Source organism: Antechinus flavipes, chromosome 3 (assembly GCF_016432865.1).
Source record: "Antechinus flavipes isolate AdamAnt ecotype Samford, QLD, Australia chromosome 3, AdamAnt_v2, whole genome shotgun sequence".
Taxonomy (NCBI): Eukaryota; Metazoa; Chordata; class Mammalia; order Dasyuromorphia; family Dasyuridae; genus Antechinus; species Antechinus flavipes.
Window position 1 is genome coordinate 573,230,547 of NC_067400.1, and position 15,054 is coordinate 573,245,600.

General features: G+C 41.9%; 1 protein-coding gene across 1 annotated transcript in view; it reads left to right on the plus strand.

Moving 5' to 3' along the window:
• The first annotated feature begins 1,094 nt into the window (after positions 1–1,094).
• MATN1 (matrilin 1) overlaps positions 1,095–15,054 on the plus strand; it is a 26,302-nt gene continuing 12,342 nt past the window's right edge. The window contains exons 1-2 of the mRNA XM_051991373.1: positions 1,095–1,185; positions 5,463–5,809. Coding sequence (XP_051847333.1) covers positions 1,095–1,185; positions 5,463–5,809 — 438 coding nt within the window. The remainder of the gene's footprint in view (positions 1,186–5,462; positions 5,810–15,054) is intronic.

A 15,054-nucleotide genomic window follows, 5' to 3' on the forward strand; every position in this document is an offset into this window, starting at 1 on the left:
GGCATTTGGGGTTAAGTGACTTGCCCAGGGTCACACAGCTAGGACGTGTTAAGTGTCTGAGGTCAAGTTTGAACTCAGATCCTTCTGACTTCAAGGCTGGTGCTCTATCTACTCCCAGCTCTACTTCTATCCTGCCAGACACATCTGGATATCTGGAAACTATGATGCAGTGGTCCCTAAAGCCATCCCTCAATTTCTTGGTCCCTGTTCTTTTCATATCCTTTCTCATTTGTCAGGGAACCTAGGACTGGATACATTGCCCAAATACAAATATAATAGATTGTCTGATGGAATCAAAGATAGCAGGACTGTCACTTTCTTGTTTCTAGATGCTGGATTTTGGTTAGGAAGCTTGCTTTTGAATATGGTATTTGAGCTTCCTCAGTGAATTCTCCTCACTTGAAAAATGGGAATATTTCTTCCTGGCTAGCTATCCCATGGGGGCTACAGCAGAGATCCAAAGAGAGGATGTTTATAAAACCCTACAGAAATGCTAATATATTCCTACCCTAAGCAATGGCCAAGTTTAAACACCAAGACAAAAGAAATCCTTCGCTGAAACTTCCCAGGAAACATAGTAATGTGATAGTCCAAAGTGACTTTCACGCTGAGGAAGGCTACCTCACTTGCCCGGGCCCTTTAGCTGCTTAGGAAACTTCAGGTAGAGTACATCTAAGCTCCTCTCCTCCCCCCACTCCCAAAGAAGTCATCAGGCTGTCCTGTTCCTCCTCCCATCTTTTTGCTCCCTCTCCCTCCCTCTCTCCTTCTTCTCCCCCCTGGTCCCTGATGGGATTTACTGAGATTCCCTGCATTCCAGTCGAATCACTGGCTGCTTTTGCAAGCAATGGGGCCCTTGTGGGCAGGCGGGGCAGGGCAAGACTGAGCAGCTTGGATGCCAACCTGTTTCCTCCTTTTCCCTCCCCGCCCCTGCCCCCCACCACACACAAATCCATTCAGCGTCCTCGCCCCCCTCCTTGCCCCATGTCAGTCAGGGGCCTCATCTTACCCTCTGGAGGGGGGGCCCTCAAGTTATTACCTCTGCTCCAGCTGCTCCAGGACACTCTGGTGTCTGCCTCCAGCCCTGACGAAACATGATGGGGACCCTCTCCTCTGGCTTCCTGCTCTGCAGCCTGCTGCTCCTTCTCCAGAAGCCTGGGGCTCAGGGGCTACCCCAACAGGTCAGAGGTAAGGGACCACTTTGCATCTGCCCCTAGAGTGAATCAGAAGGCTTAGGTGCCTGGGATGCAAGGGAGATCAGGGCCATCGAGAAGAGCTGCTTCCTTGGAGACACAGTGGGCCACCCTCAAGGCACATTTGCAGCCCTCCAGGCTCAGGAAGTCCTGGTGGGGAGAAGAAGTTCTTGGAGCAAGAGGGGACAGGATAGAGATAGGAAGACAAGGGCAGAGTCCAGAGAATAGGGAGGTATGGGGACAGGATCAGGAACAGAAAGGCAGAGATGGGGCAGGGACAATCAATAACAACAACAACAATAATAATAGCTAGCATTGATTTGACACTTTATTGTCTGCAAAATACATTCTACTTTGTCTCATTTGAGCTTCACAAGAACTTTGTAAAGGAAGTACTGTTATTATCTTCATTTTTTAAAATGAGGAAACTGAGTCTAGAATAGGGTAGGTTACTTGTTCAGAATCACACTGCTAGTAAGTGATTGAAACAGGTTTGGAACTCAGGTTTTCCTAATTTCTAAAATCAGTCAGTGTTCTATTCACTGTCCCACCTAGCAGAAAGGGGAGGAGTGAAATTGAAGATAAGGACTAGGGTAGGGATTGGGGTAGGTTGGGAAACAGGAACAGGGTAAGAGAGAGGACAGGGATGGAGTCAGAACCTGGCATATAGCAGGTGCTTAATAAATGCTTGTTGATTGATTGTTTTATCTGAACCAGGGATAATGGCTGAATTGGGGATAGAAATTAAGATGGGCTCAGAGACAGAGTATTAACAGAGGCAGAGACAGGGGAAAGAACAGGGGCAAAGACAGAAAGAGAAGGCAGGAATGGGCTCATAGCATGATAGATTTAAAGCTGTATGATTTAGGATTCATTTAATTTAATCTCCTCACTTTATACATGGGGAAACTGAAGCCCAGATAGAATTAATGAGTTGTTGAAGGTCACAGAGATAGAAGAGACATGGGGGTGAGGTGGGTAGGGAAGAAACAAGAACAGAAACAGGAAAAAGGGTGGAGAAAGGCAGGAAGGGAGCAGGGACAAGGAGAGAGTTGGAACAAAAAAGACACACAAGACTAGTGACAGAGACAGAGGTAGGAGGAGAGAGATGGGATCAGGTACAGTGATAGAAGTAGAGAAATGGACAAGGGAAAGGACAACGTCAGGGACAGAGATGGGCACAAAAACCAGAATAGTACCTGCTGGGAATTCACACTCTTTCCTTTGCCATGGTTCAATGATAGACACTCAGAAAAGCTTCATTCACTTCTCCTCAATAACATGCTTTGATTCTTAGAAGGAAGTATTCAGGGAGCCCAAAATTAGTGTCCAGTTGTGCTCTCCTTTCTTTCACCCAGACCTGAGTTAATTCCAGATTTCATGTAGGGATTGCTCCTCCACCATGCTTCTCAGACAGCTAGAATTTGGGTAACTGGGAAGATGTGGCCATTGAGTCCAGCTAAGAAGGTTCACTGTCCACTCCACTATAATGTGCTAGATGCTTACCAGTTCAGTGTGCTACAATTTCAGGATAATTTGAATCAAGGCAGAGGGCTAGAGATATTTTAGTCTCTAATACCACCATTTCCTTAGACTTCCATGTTCAAAACCATGTTCAAAAAGGTAATTTCATGTCTTTCTCTCCCTTATTTCTCAGTCAGTTATTATGCCCTATCTGTTCTACCTCTTCATGCTCTCATTATCTATCCCCCACTCCATTTGCCACCATATGAGAACCATCATTCCTCATGGATGCACACACACACACACACATATATATACACGCACACACAAATACCGCCCCCCCAAAAAAACCCTAGCTAAATCACTTATCTTCCCTATTTCCCTGGTCAGGGAAACAGAATTAATTCCTCTGACTTGAACCTTTTTGTTTAATGCTTGCATATACATGTTGCTTTTAGGGAACCGATTGACCCCAAGTAATGTTGTTTTAGCTTATACCACACTTTCACAGAATCAGTTTTTAATGCTAAGTGAGCTTTGTTTTGCTTGGTTACTGATGGCAGAATTGGTTAAGGGGGAAGGAGAGGAAGTTTAAAGAGGCAGATTTGCGGTTTAATATAAGGAAGACTCCCTGACAATCAGAATTGTCTAATAATAATAGGAGGGTCTGCCTTATAACATGGACAGATCTTTGCCTAGAGACTGCTTGTCAGGGATGGTGCAGGGGAAGAAATCCCTCATTGGTCAAGATGGGATGACATGCTAATCCAGAGATTCCACTATTTAGCATGGAAGAGTGGGAGGAAAGTACTAGGTCTAAAGTAAGAGGACCTGAGTTTGAATTTTACCTCTGATGCTTACTATCTGTTTGACAATAGGCTCTTAGTTTCTTTAATTGTAAAATGACTAGATGACTTTCCAGGTACTTCCCAGTTTCTTGATTTATGATCCTAATACTTGTGTGACTTTGACCAAGCCATTTAATTTCCTTGGGCCTCAGTTTATTCATCTGTAAAATGAGGGGGTTAGTCTAGGTAACTCTAAGATGACTTGACTACAAAGTTATTTGTCTAATATTCATGGCCCTCCATAATCTCTTCCCACCTTTTTTTGCCTTGTCTCACAGAACTGGAGAGTTGGAAGAGACCTCCGTGATCCCCTGGTCTAACTTATATCATAAATTAATCTTCATTCTAGCATATCAAAAGAGGTTACCAAAGTTTTGCTTGAGGGCTTCAAATTGTTGTGTATTCTAATTCTTTATGCTCAATCTTATTGTCTTTGTATCTCAGTGTGTACCACAGTGCTCTGCACACTGTAGGTACATGTAGCATGTACCTACATGACATGTAGACTATTGCTACATTTTAAATCCTCACACTAGTTGTGTGATTCTAAGCCACTTAATTCTCTGTGTCTCATTTTCTTCATTTGAGGAGATTGATCTGAATGGCTTCAGTAAAACTCCTCCCAACTAGAATTCTATGATCCTATAAGTAATCCCTCTACTTCCCCCAACCCTACTCCAGGATTCTGTTGCTATCTATGTAGTCAACTCATAGGCACCGGATCTGTAGGAGAATTAGTCTTTGGATGAGGGATGGTGGATGGGAGGGTGGTACCAAGGAGTCGGGGAGGGGAGGGAAGCTCCATCTTCTCCTGCATCAATGAAGGTTAGAAGCATCACTAAATTGGAGCCTGGTGTGGGCAAATTGTATTTCAGAGGACTCTCCTCTGTGCTACAGTTTCCAGGATGAGGTATATTTATATATGTAACCCAATTCAGAGTAGCAATCAATAAGCAAGTATTTGTTGGGTGCTACTATGTGCTACAGTGCTAGAGTGGGGATACAAAGACAAAAGTGAGAAAGTATCAGCCCTGGAGTAGTTTAAATTCTATTGTTTGTAACATGTTTTCAGAGAAGTAAACATAATAAATATACAAAATAATGTGTGTGTGTTTGATGTCTGAAGAAATCAGGAAAAGACTGCTGTAGGATAGGAGCATAATGTCAGGACTGAGAGGGTCCTTAGAACACAAGATGTCTGAGCTGGGAGGATGCTTTGAACACAGAAGGTCAGAACTGAGAGGGACCCAAAAATACAGAATGTCAGAACTGAGAGGGATGCAAGAATACAGAAGGTCAGAACTGAGAGGGACCCAAGAATACAGAATATCAGGGCTGGGAAAGTCTGAAAAGGTCTTTCCTAACAGAAAATCAGAACTAAAAGGGACCTGAGAATATAAAATATTAGACTCCAGAGAGAGCTTAGAGATAATCCAAGCTTTTATTTTATAGTTGAAGTAATAGCTCCGAGAAGGGATATGACTTCATTAAGATTACACAGCAAATTAATAGGAGAGCCAGGATTGTAAGTCAAAGCTTCCTTACTCCCAGCCCCTTATTTTTTCATTATACCTTATTCTATCCTCCAAGATTCTTGAATCTGTGGTTACCCTGCTGGGATTCTAATTGACTATTAGCTCTCCTATCCCCCCACTTCCAACCCACCATGGATTGGATAAGTAAGAGAGGTGGTGAAAGATGGGGAAAACTACCCCTTTGGGTATATTTAGGGAACAGAGTCAAGCAACAAGCTCCTTAGGAAACTCTGTTCTAGTACCTCAACTTTCTTCAAACTGTAGGGAACATCCAAGCTCTAACTTGGATCAATATTTTGGTAAGTATTGACTGTGAGTTTTTCTTCTGAATTTCTTAACATCTAGCTGCTTTCCCAGGTTTGGTCTGGAAAATATTCCTTGGTTCCTTTTCTTATAAACTTCACCATCTTCCTTCCCATAAACAGGGCATCTGTGCAGGACAAGGCCCACAGATCTGGTATTCATCATTGACAGTTCCCGTAGTGTGCGTCCCCATGAATTTGAAAAAGTCAAAGTCTTCTTGTCACAAGTCATCGAGTCCTTAGATGTGGGGCCCAACACGACTCGGGTAGGGGTGATCAACTATGCCAGTGCCGTCAAGCATGAGTTCCCTCTCAAGGCTCATCGGACCAAGGCCAGCCTCTTGCAGGCCGTGCACAAGATCGAGCCCCTTTCCACGGGCACCATGACAGGTCTGGCCATCCAATTTGCCATCAACAGAGCCTTCAGTGAGGTTGAAGGAGCTCGGCTCAAGTTTCCAGAGATCAGCAAGGTAGGTGTCAATGATAATTTTTTAGAAGTCTTGGTGGTAGCTTTCTTTGGCCATCTTGGTACTAGATTCTAAGCCTCTTCAGCCACAGGAAGTGCTTGTCCCCCATCCTATATTGTGTCAAGAATTCTATAAGGGTTCAATCATCCTTTTGGTGATCGTGGTGGAGATAATAGCAATGGTAGGTGATATTGAGTGCAGTTTTGATGGTGGTAATGGAAAAGAAGGATGACAAGGATGATGAGGATGGTTGTTACTCTGATAAAAAATGCATTCATATACCTTTAATGTATGGATTCTCTGACAAATGATGAAGTTCTATTCAAGATTCTACTCCTGACTCAGTAAACATCAATGATTTCCTAATACTTCTAGGATCAAGTGCGAACTTGTTTTTGCTATTTAAAGCTTTTCACAACCTAGTTCCAATCAAAAAAGAGAATTATTACAGGAGAAGGAGATTAACTGGTTTTGCTTGGGCCCAGAGGGTAGAATTAGATGGAATCTAGAGAAAGGAAGGTTTAGGTTTAACAAAGGAAACACTCCTTAACAATGACAAATGAGTGATCCCAAAGTAGAAAAGCCCACTTTGGGAGGGAATTCATTCACTGGAAAGAGCAGAGATGAGGCTTCATAGACCAGTCATGACAGGCCAGTGGGCATTTCCTTGGTATCTATTTTGTGCCAGGCATTGTGCTAAGCACTGGGAATACAAAGAAAGCAAGAACAGTTCCTATTCTGAAGGACTTCACACTCTAATGGGGGAGCATAACATGCAAGAACTATGTAGGGGATAAACTGCAATTGATCAACAGAGGAAAACACTAATTTTAAGAGAGACTTGAAAAGACTTCTTCAGAATGTAGGATTTTATCTGAGACCTGAAGGAAGCCAGGGAAGCTAGGAGGGGGACGTGAGGAGAGAGAGAATTCCGGGCATGAGGGGCAACCAGTGAAAAGAACATAGTAGTCAGTCAGATGGAGTGTTGAATGCAAAGATCAGCAAGCAAGTCAGAGATTCTGGATCCTAGCGTATGTGTAAAATGTAAGAAGCTGGAAAGGCAGGAAGACATCAGGTTATAAAGGTCTTTAAAAGCCAAACAGGGGATTCTACATTTAATGCTGGAGGTGTAATGAGTTAGGCTTCTTGTTCAAATTGTGCCAGATGGCATCTGAGGTCTTTTTGAACACTGAGATTCTGTGGTTGGGAGGCCCTGCTCTCAAGGATCTTACAAACTAATTGGTGAAATATTGTGTATAATAATAATAATAATAATTGTGTAAAATAAGAGGATGATAAATGCAAATGACAGAGGCAAAGATTGCTTTGGAATGTGCAAGTCTTCATGGAGAAAATGGCTCCTGAGTTGGACATTGAAGGAATGGAAGAATTTCAATAGACAAAGGTAGGAGAAATCTATTCTAGGGATGAGAGATAGTATAGTGAAGGCAAAGAGTGGGAGGGAGGGGGTAAAACAAAAGAGTATGGGATGGAAAGTTGAATAAGACAAAGCAAAAAAAGGTAGGTTGCATCTGGACTGGGCAACCTCAAATGACAGAAATAGAAGAGTAGTTAATTACATCATGCTTCAGAATTACAAAGCTATTTACATATATTATTTCATGTGGCTGTAACAACCCTATGTATGAAATAGATCTTATGAATAAAGGACCATGAAGTTCTAAAAGATTAATAAATTGACTCATGGATACATATCAGAACTGGGGTTCAATCCTAAATTCCTCCTGACCCCAGGAACACCAGCCTTCCTCTCAGTAATGACGGCCACACTTTATTCTATGGGAAAAGTTAAGCTAGAGCAGGTTGTTACATAGATGAATGACGTCATCAGAGTCTTGAAATGGGGCCATTACTAAGACATGATATGATGGACAGTTTGGAGATGGGATAGAATTGAGACAGGAAATTCAGCTAGTAATTTGTACTTATAATACCTGGGGAAGCATAAAGGCAAACATTTATAGTGAGAGGAGGGTTAAAATAGATGAGCAGAAATGAAAAAGATAGGAGGGACAGGAGAAAGATTGTAAAAGATGATTGAGGACTCTCCAGTTCTGATATCCTGTGTTCTAAGGTTTCTCCCGGCTCTGAAATTTTGGGTTCTAAGGGCCCTCCCAGCTCTGACATCTTGCATTCTAAGGGTCCTCCAGCTCTGACATCCATTGTATTAAGGTCCCTTCCAACTCTGACATCTTGTGTTCTAAGTATCCACCCAGCTCTGACATTCTGTGTTTGAAGCCCTTTCCAGTTTTTTTTTTTTTAAACATTCTTTGTTCTAAGGCCCCTCCCAGCTCTGATTCTTTCTGTTCTAGGCTCCTGCTCAACTCTGACAGATTTTATTCCATCATTTAAAAGTAGGAAGCTTGTTGCATCTATAAGGTGGGGCCTCCTCATTTTGTGGCTCCTGCTGTGCAGATGTGGGACTGGCTTGGGTTAGATCTGGGGGCTGTGCACATGCATTTCTTTGCCTCACTCACTGCCTTCTTCCCCAGGCCTGGAAGGCAGACAATTTCTCCACATGGAAGCTTATGATCTGTTCCTGGGCCTTGAATGCCATCTTGCGGCCAAAGGTGGTTAAGGCTATTTGAAGAGAAGACTAGGCAAGGTCCAGCGTCCTGGCTTCCAGGAAGCTCCCTTGGATGGCAGGGACTAGAATGCATCCATCTGTTCCAAAATCCCCTCCTCATTAAATTGTTGCTTTACTGCATCTCCTGCCTGCCAGCTCATGTAGTGGCAGGAGAACTATTTCCCACCAGACAGACAATTCTTGGAGATGTTTCCACCCGTGATGATCTTGCCCAAGAATAGAGGGAGGTTTGTTAACACAGAAGTTTTGCATCCTTTTTTGGGGGTGGGGGCGTTAGCAATGATGGATAGAAAAGACATCTTTTACCTCTCCCTTAGTTGCTCCCCCTTCCACTTTGGAGCTGAAGAATGAATTAGAGCATCTTTTGGAGACATCTTCTGGGTGCTACAAGGAATTACAGAATTGGGGACCGTGGAAAGTTATCCAGCAGTAAGAGGATGCAATTAGCTATGTTTAGGACCTGACTTTATGGCTTACTTTTATTATTTAAAGATAGCAAGGCTTAAGAGGTAAGAAAACCTGTGTTTAAATCCCTCCTCTGGTATTCCCTGGCTGTGATGGGGAAAAACACTTAAATTTCTAGCTCTCAGTTTCCTCATTTGTAAAATAGGGATTAAAGATGATTCTAGTCACCACCTCATGAATTTGTTGTGAGATTCACATGTTCAGTTGAATGGGGTTGAGCCCATTTTAACCTGGTTGCCTTAACTAGTTAAGACTGTATCTAGAACATTTAAAAGACTTAAAAAGATTAAGAGTGTAAAGTTTTTGAAAACCATTGGATGAAGTGAAGTAACAGGAGCCTAATTTTAATGTGCTGAGAAACTTGATCATGCTTCTGGATTTTATGCATAAATTATCAAGTTGAGAAGGAGAATGAATCCCAGGTGTAATTGTAAAGCACTGTGTAAACTTTTAAGTGTTCTAATGTCATTGGTTTTTATTATGCTTGACTATGTGATATTGGTAAATCATTGAATTTTGGGGGGATTTTTTGTTTCCTCTGTAAATTGAAGCAGTTGGACTAGATGGCTCCTAGAGTCTCTTCCAAATCTAACATCTATGAACTGATGATATTAGGATCTATTTCCCATGAACAATTAGCCAATCTGGTTAAAAGAAGCTAAATGGTCACTCAGCATTCCTAATTACAGAAGAGAGTATCCTGACCACACTTATAACTGATGGATGATGGAGAATATCCTGGTGTATCATAGGCAAAGGTGATAGAGAACTTTATCATCCCTAAGGAAATCATCCTTTGTGACAGATGTTAAGATCTTGTTTGGCCTTAGGTTTCAGCATCCTAAGGGCTATTCTCCATAGCAACATCTTCTCTTGAGCTTACTTTTGGACCCAGAACTTTCCCCACCTTATATATGGTACAGTGAATAGACATCTGGACTTGAACCTGCTATCATCACATCCCATCTTTGATGTATTCAGAATTGGTGAACTTTTTGTGATCTATTTATTTTGATTCCGGTCTATAATTTACAGAAAACAAATCAATCTGCTTTGGTAAAGGGAATTTCCTATAACAATAATGTCACACGTCTAGCTCCTATGTATTAAAGAACCATGAACTAAAACTTCCCTGACCTCAGAATTCCCATGATCCCCTATTCCTCCTGGACTTGCCTGATCATGAAGCTGATTTAACTCCCTGAATTCCAAGTTCAGCTATATCTAACTCGTGAAACTTTTCTATCAAAAAGCATTAGTGATTTTCTCATTGCTAAATGAGGTGTCCTTTGATTTTTGTCTTCATTCTCTGAGATCTTTTAAAGAGGCTGCTGCTGACTTCTTTGGTTCTGGAGTCTTTCTGTGTCCTTGGTTTCTAAGAAGTCATCCTTCCTTACTTTTCCTTGAATCTCTGAAATTTCTCTTAACTTTATTTCTTTCACTTTGATTCTCATCTTTTATTAGATCTCTCCGCACTTAGCTCATTCCACTTCTTATATATGTATTTCTCAAGATCTATTCTTGGACATTTTCATTTACTCATTCATCCCTTCTTCTTCTTCCTCCTCCTCCTCCTCCTTTTTCCATCTCTCCTCCCTCTCCCTCTCCTCCCTCTTTATTTTCCTCCTCCCTTCCCTCTCTCCCTCTTTCCTTCTCTCTCTCTCTCTCTCTCTCTCTCCCTCCCTCCCTCCCTCTTCTTTCTCTGTCTTTCTCTTTCTGTTTCTCTATTTATCTCTATCTCTCTACTCTCTCTGTGTATGTCTCTCTGTTTTTATCTCTGTCTCTCTCTCCTTTGTGCCTCTATCTCTTTGTCTCACATACAAACATATGGACACACAGATAGATACATATATCCCTTGAATCTTTTCTTCTTTCCTGAACTCCAGAACTATATTTCTAGCTATCCACAAAACATTTCTATTAGGATATCCTTTTGGGACCTCAAACTCAATGTGATCAAAACCAAGCTTATTATTTTCCTTTAAATTATCTCTACCTTCTAACTTTGTATTTTTGTCCACAACATCAGTATTCCCCTGTCTCTTTTGTCCCCAACCTCGAGGTTATATGGCTCTTTCTTCTCTTTCATACCTTGGATCCAATCAATTACCAAGTACTCTTGAGTCAGCCTCTAGGGTATTGCTTGCATCTGTGCCCCTCTTCTCTTTCCACTTCTGCCATTCTTGTCTAAGCCTCCATTATCACCTTCCCAAGATGTTGCAAGAGCCTTCTAAAAGATTCAGTGCTCTATTCTTCCCTGACTCCAATTTCCCCATAACACATCAGAATAATCCTTCTGTTGCATAAATCTGGTAATATCTTTTTTTTGCTCAAATATCTTTGGTAGTTCCCTATAGCTTAATGAGTAAATGAATGAATGAAAACTTTTATTAGGTGCTAACAACGTGCTAATCATTGTGTTAAGTGTTATGGATATAAACAGAAAAGTAGGACAGCCCCCTTTTCTGAAGGCACTTACATTCAAACAGAGAGAGATGAAATGCATGAGAGATTTCGGCTGTAAGTCAGATGGATGCAAAGGCCCCTGTGGTCCTTCGGTTACAGCTTACCATGGTAAAGCAGTTGACAATGCATATTTTAAAATGTTATTTCCTCTGACAAAATTCTAGCTATTTATGATGTTGAGCCACCTGAATACACAGAGGACTTTTGTGGTGAGAACTTTCATTTCTGTTTAGTTACTGTGGCTGCTAAGGAAGAAAGGACTGAGTAACCTGTTTGGTTGCTCTCTCACATGGTTTCCTGGGATGGTAACTCAGAGGCTCAGCTGGAGGGTCAGAGGTTGGGGGTGGGGAGCTGCAATTCTTGGGGTTCTTGGGCTCAGTTTCCTGGCCTATTTCTGTTGGGATTCTGAGAGGAGGTATTAAAGTGATGGAAGTAATTCAACTCATCTGATACATGGCCCCCAAGGCACTGAGCAGGATTTGCTGCTTCATTTAGGCTGTTTTGCTTGCCCCATGAGTGGCAACTGGTTGGCAGCTGGTGGACAACAAGCCTGGGAATTAAGCTCAAACTCTTCTGCCTGCTCCCCAAAGCTCTTTACCATCTAACATCAGCTTACTTTGGCAGTCTAGTTACATATTATACTCCTTGAACTTTACACTACAACCAAACTGTGTCATTTAGACAATTGGTCTCTCATCTCCATACCCTTACCCACACTACTTCCATCCTCGGGGGGAATTCCTACGTGTCTTTCAAAGTCTCCCTCAAATGTCACTCCCTTCAGAAATCCTTTCCTGAGTCATTTTGCCTGGAATTTTATCCTTCCCCATCTCCACTTATTAGAATCCTTGACTTCTTCCAAAACTCAGTTTCAATGTCACTTTCTACAGAATGCCATTTTATGTTCTCTCCCCTCCTGGGATACTAGAATATTTGGTGACCCTCTAAGGTTTTCTTCTATCTACTCCTTAGGCATCTTATATTTATCTCTCCTACTAGAATGGAAGCCCCTTGAAATCAGGGACCATGTTTGCCTTTCATTGTTTCCCCAGTGCTTATTTTAAAACAGTATTCGCTTAATAAATATTTGTCAATCAATTGATTATCACCTATACTTCTTGCTGTTCAATTGTATCTAACTCTTCATGACCCTATGGACTATTTAATACTGTCCATGAGGGTTTTTTTTTTTTTTTTGGTAAAAAGTGATTTGACACCAGCCTGAAGTCAGGGCAGCACATAAAGAAGGGAGCTCTTAGCATAGATATGGCTTGGAGTCAGTGGTCCTGACCCCAGGTACTACTAGGAATTCGCTAGTGTTTTGCTGAGTACGTGGTGACTCTCAAAGTGTTCTTGGCTCAGTATGAGATATTTATAGATCTCCACCCTTGTGGATTCTCCCTTATATCATGGCAGAATTCACCATATCCCTCACTATGGGGCAGGTTGTCAGCAAGATCATTCTCCTCACCTTTTTGAAAATAATCTTTGATTAGAAACTGTGGAGGGGCTTTTCTGGGAGTTGAAGGACATATTCAAGACATTCTTCCTCTGCCCCTTTTGAGTCCAAATTAGTAACTCTCAAACGTTCTGACTGCAGAAAAGATAAGGGATTGTGATAGAATATGCCAGATTTTTATGAAATGCTCTTATTGAATCAAGTTTTGGTAGAATGGACTGGGTTCATCTGTGATGAATTAATGATGATTTATTAAGACTTGCCAAGTACTTTACAAACATCATCTCATTTGAGCTTAACAACAACCCTACAAGATAATTATTATTCAGTTTTACAAATGAAGATACTGAGGCACAGAGAGATTAATTGAATTGCTCAGGATTACATGACTGATTTTGAAGCAAGATTCAGAGTGAAACCTTACTGGCTCCTCAGTTTCCTCATCTGTACAATGAGGGGGTTGAACTTAATCGCCAAAGTCCCTTCTAGCTTTAAATGGTATGAATTCTGGAAAGCTGGATGCAGCATACACCAGGCTTCCTCCCCTGCCCACCCAGATTTTGTCCCAGATCTTCCTCTATGTGGTCAGCATTCCTGAGATGTCTACAGGTTATTTGGGGCAGAGGAGGGAGGAAGTCAAAACCACATGTGGGACATGGAGCCATCTCCTCTGGTGGTCATAGCACCTATTGCATGCTAACCGGAAGAATATTGAGCATCACTAGACTTCCTGAAAGCTCCATCATTCCCTGACTTGATATCACTTGGGTTCTATTGTACAGTAATCAGTGAGCAGAGGTTCTATCCCCAAACCATATATTTGGGCCAGTAGCAGAGCAATCATCCCCATAGACTCTTCTATAGTCAGGCTGTGCAACATGGAAGAACTGAGAGCAAACGAGTCAAATCCCTCCAGTGATACAGCCTAGCTGCATGATGCTGGGCAAATCATTTAACCTCTTCATTCTCAGGCTATTCTCTAAGGCTATCTAAGTTGCAGAGAAGGGATTAACCTGCATCGGATGAGAGAGTTTTCTTACCTGGAAGTCCATTATAGCATTAAAATCTCTGGTCTGTTTCCTCTCCATATTTCCTAAGACTTAGCTAGCTCTATTAGAATTAATTCCCCAGCAGCAGGTGCAAATTGTCTGTGTTCAGGTCCATTTGTCTGCCTGGCATGGCAGGCATGGCATCCACTCTCAAGGGAGGCTGTGTCTCAGGTGGGCTTCTGCATCTCTGCTTGTATATTCCATCTTTGCCGTGACAGCTCAGGAGCAGGTTGCAGGTGCCAGTTCCAGTTTTGGTATATCCTGGTCTTCTTTTGGAAATCACGACTGTATTATGGTCTTGGCCAATATGTCTAAGCATGGAAAGTATGTGCTCATGCCAGGGACCTAGTGGGTTGGCCAGAAGACTTGCTGAGACCCTGGTTAACTCTTCTCCATTCCTGATTGTGGTACTATAAAAATCCCAACAAATGAGACTGCCGATCCAAAACAAAAACAATCCCTCTAACCCAAACCTCGGAGACTCTTTTGCTGCCCTGCAGATCCTGTTAAACAGAAGTTCTCAGCCCAATCCATGTCATGAAATTCCTTTGGCAATCTGGTCAAGCCTGTGGGCCCCTTCTCAAGAAAAAAAATGCTTTTAAATAATTAAAAGAAATGCTAAATTTCAGTTAGAGATCAGTGAAAATAAGGATGTCATTTTTTTTTATTTAAGTTAACAGAGTCCCTAAAATTTATCCCTGGTTTTCTTGGGGTGGGGGGAGTCTATGATCTCCAGAATAAGATCTTCCATTCTAGCTGAGATTCAAGTTCATTAATTTCTATCAATTATGAGGCGAGGCTGTCAAAAAACTGGCCTTCTCCTCCTCCTTCATTATTATCATCATCTTTTTTCTTCTTTCTCTCATCTTCTTTTTCTCCTCCTTCCTCCTTCCCTTCTTATCTTTTTATTCCTCTTCTTCCCTTATTTTCTTCTCCTACCTCTTCCCCCTTTCCTTCCCCTTCCCTTTCCCTTTCCTGATTTTCTCCTCCTCTACCTTCTTCTTCTTGTTCTTCTTCTTCTTTTCTTCATCACATCATCATCATCATCATCATCATCTTTCTTCTCTTCCTCCTTCCCTTCTTCTTTGTCTTCCTAGTCCTCTTCTCCCCTCATTTTCTACTCCTTTTGTTTCACTTACCCTTTCTCCTTCCTGATCTTCAGGATCCTTCTCCTTCTTTTCTCCTCCTCCTCCTTCTTTCT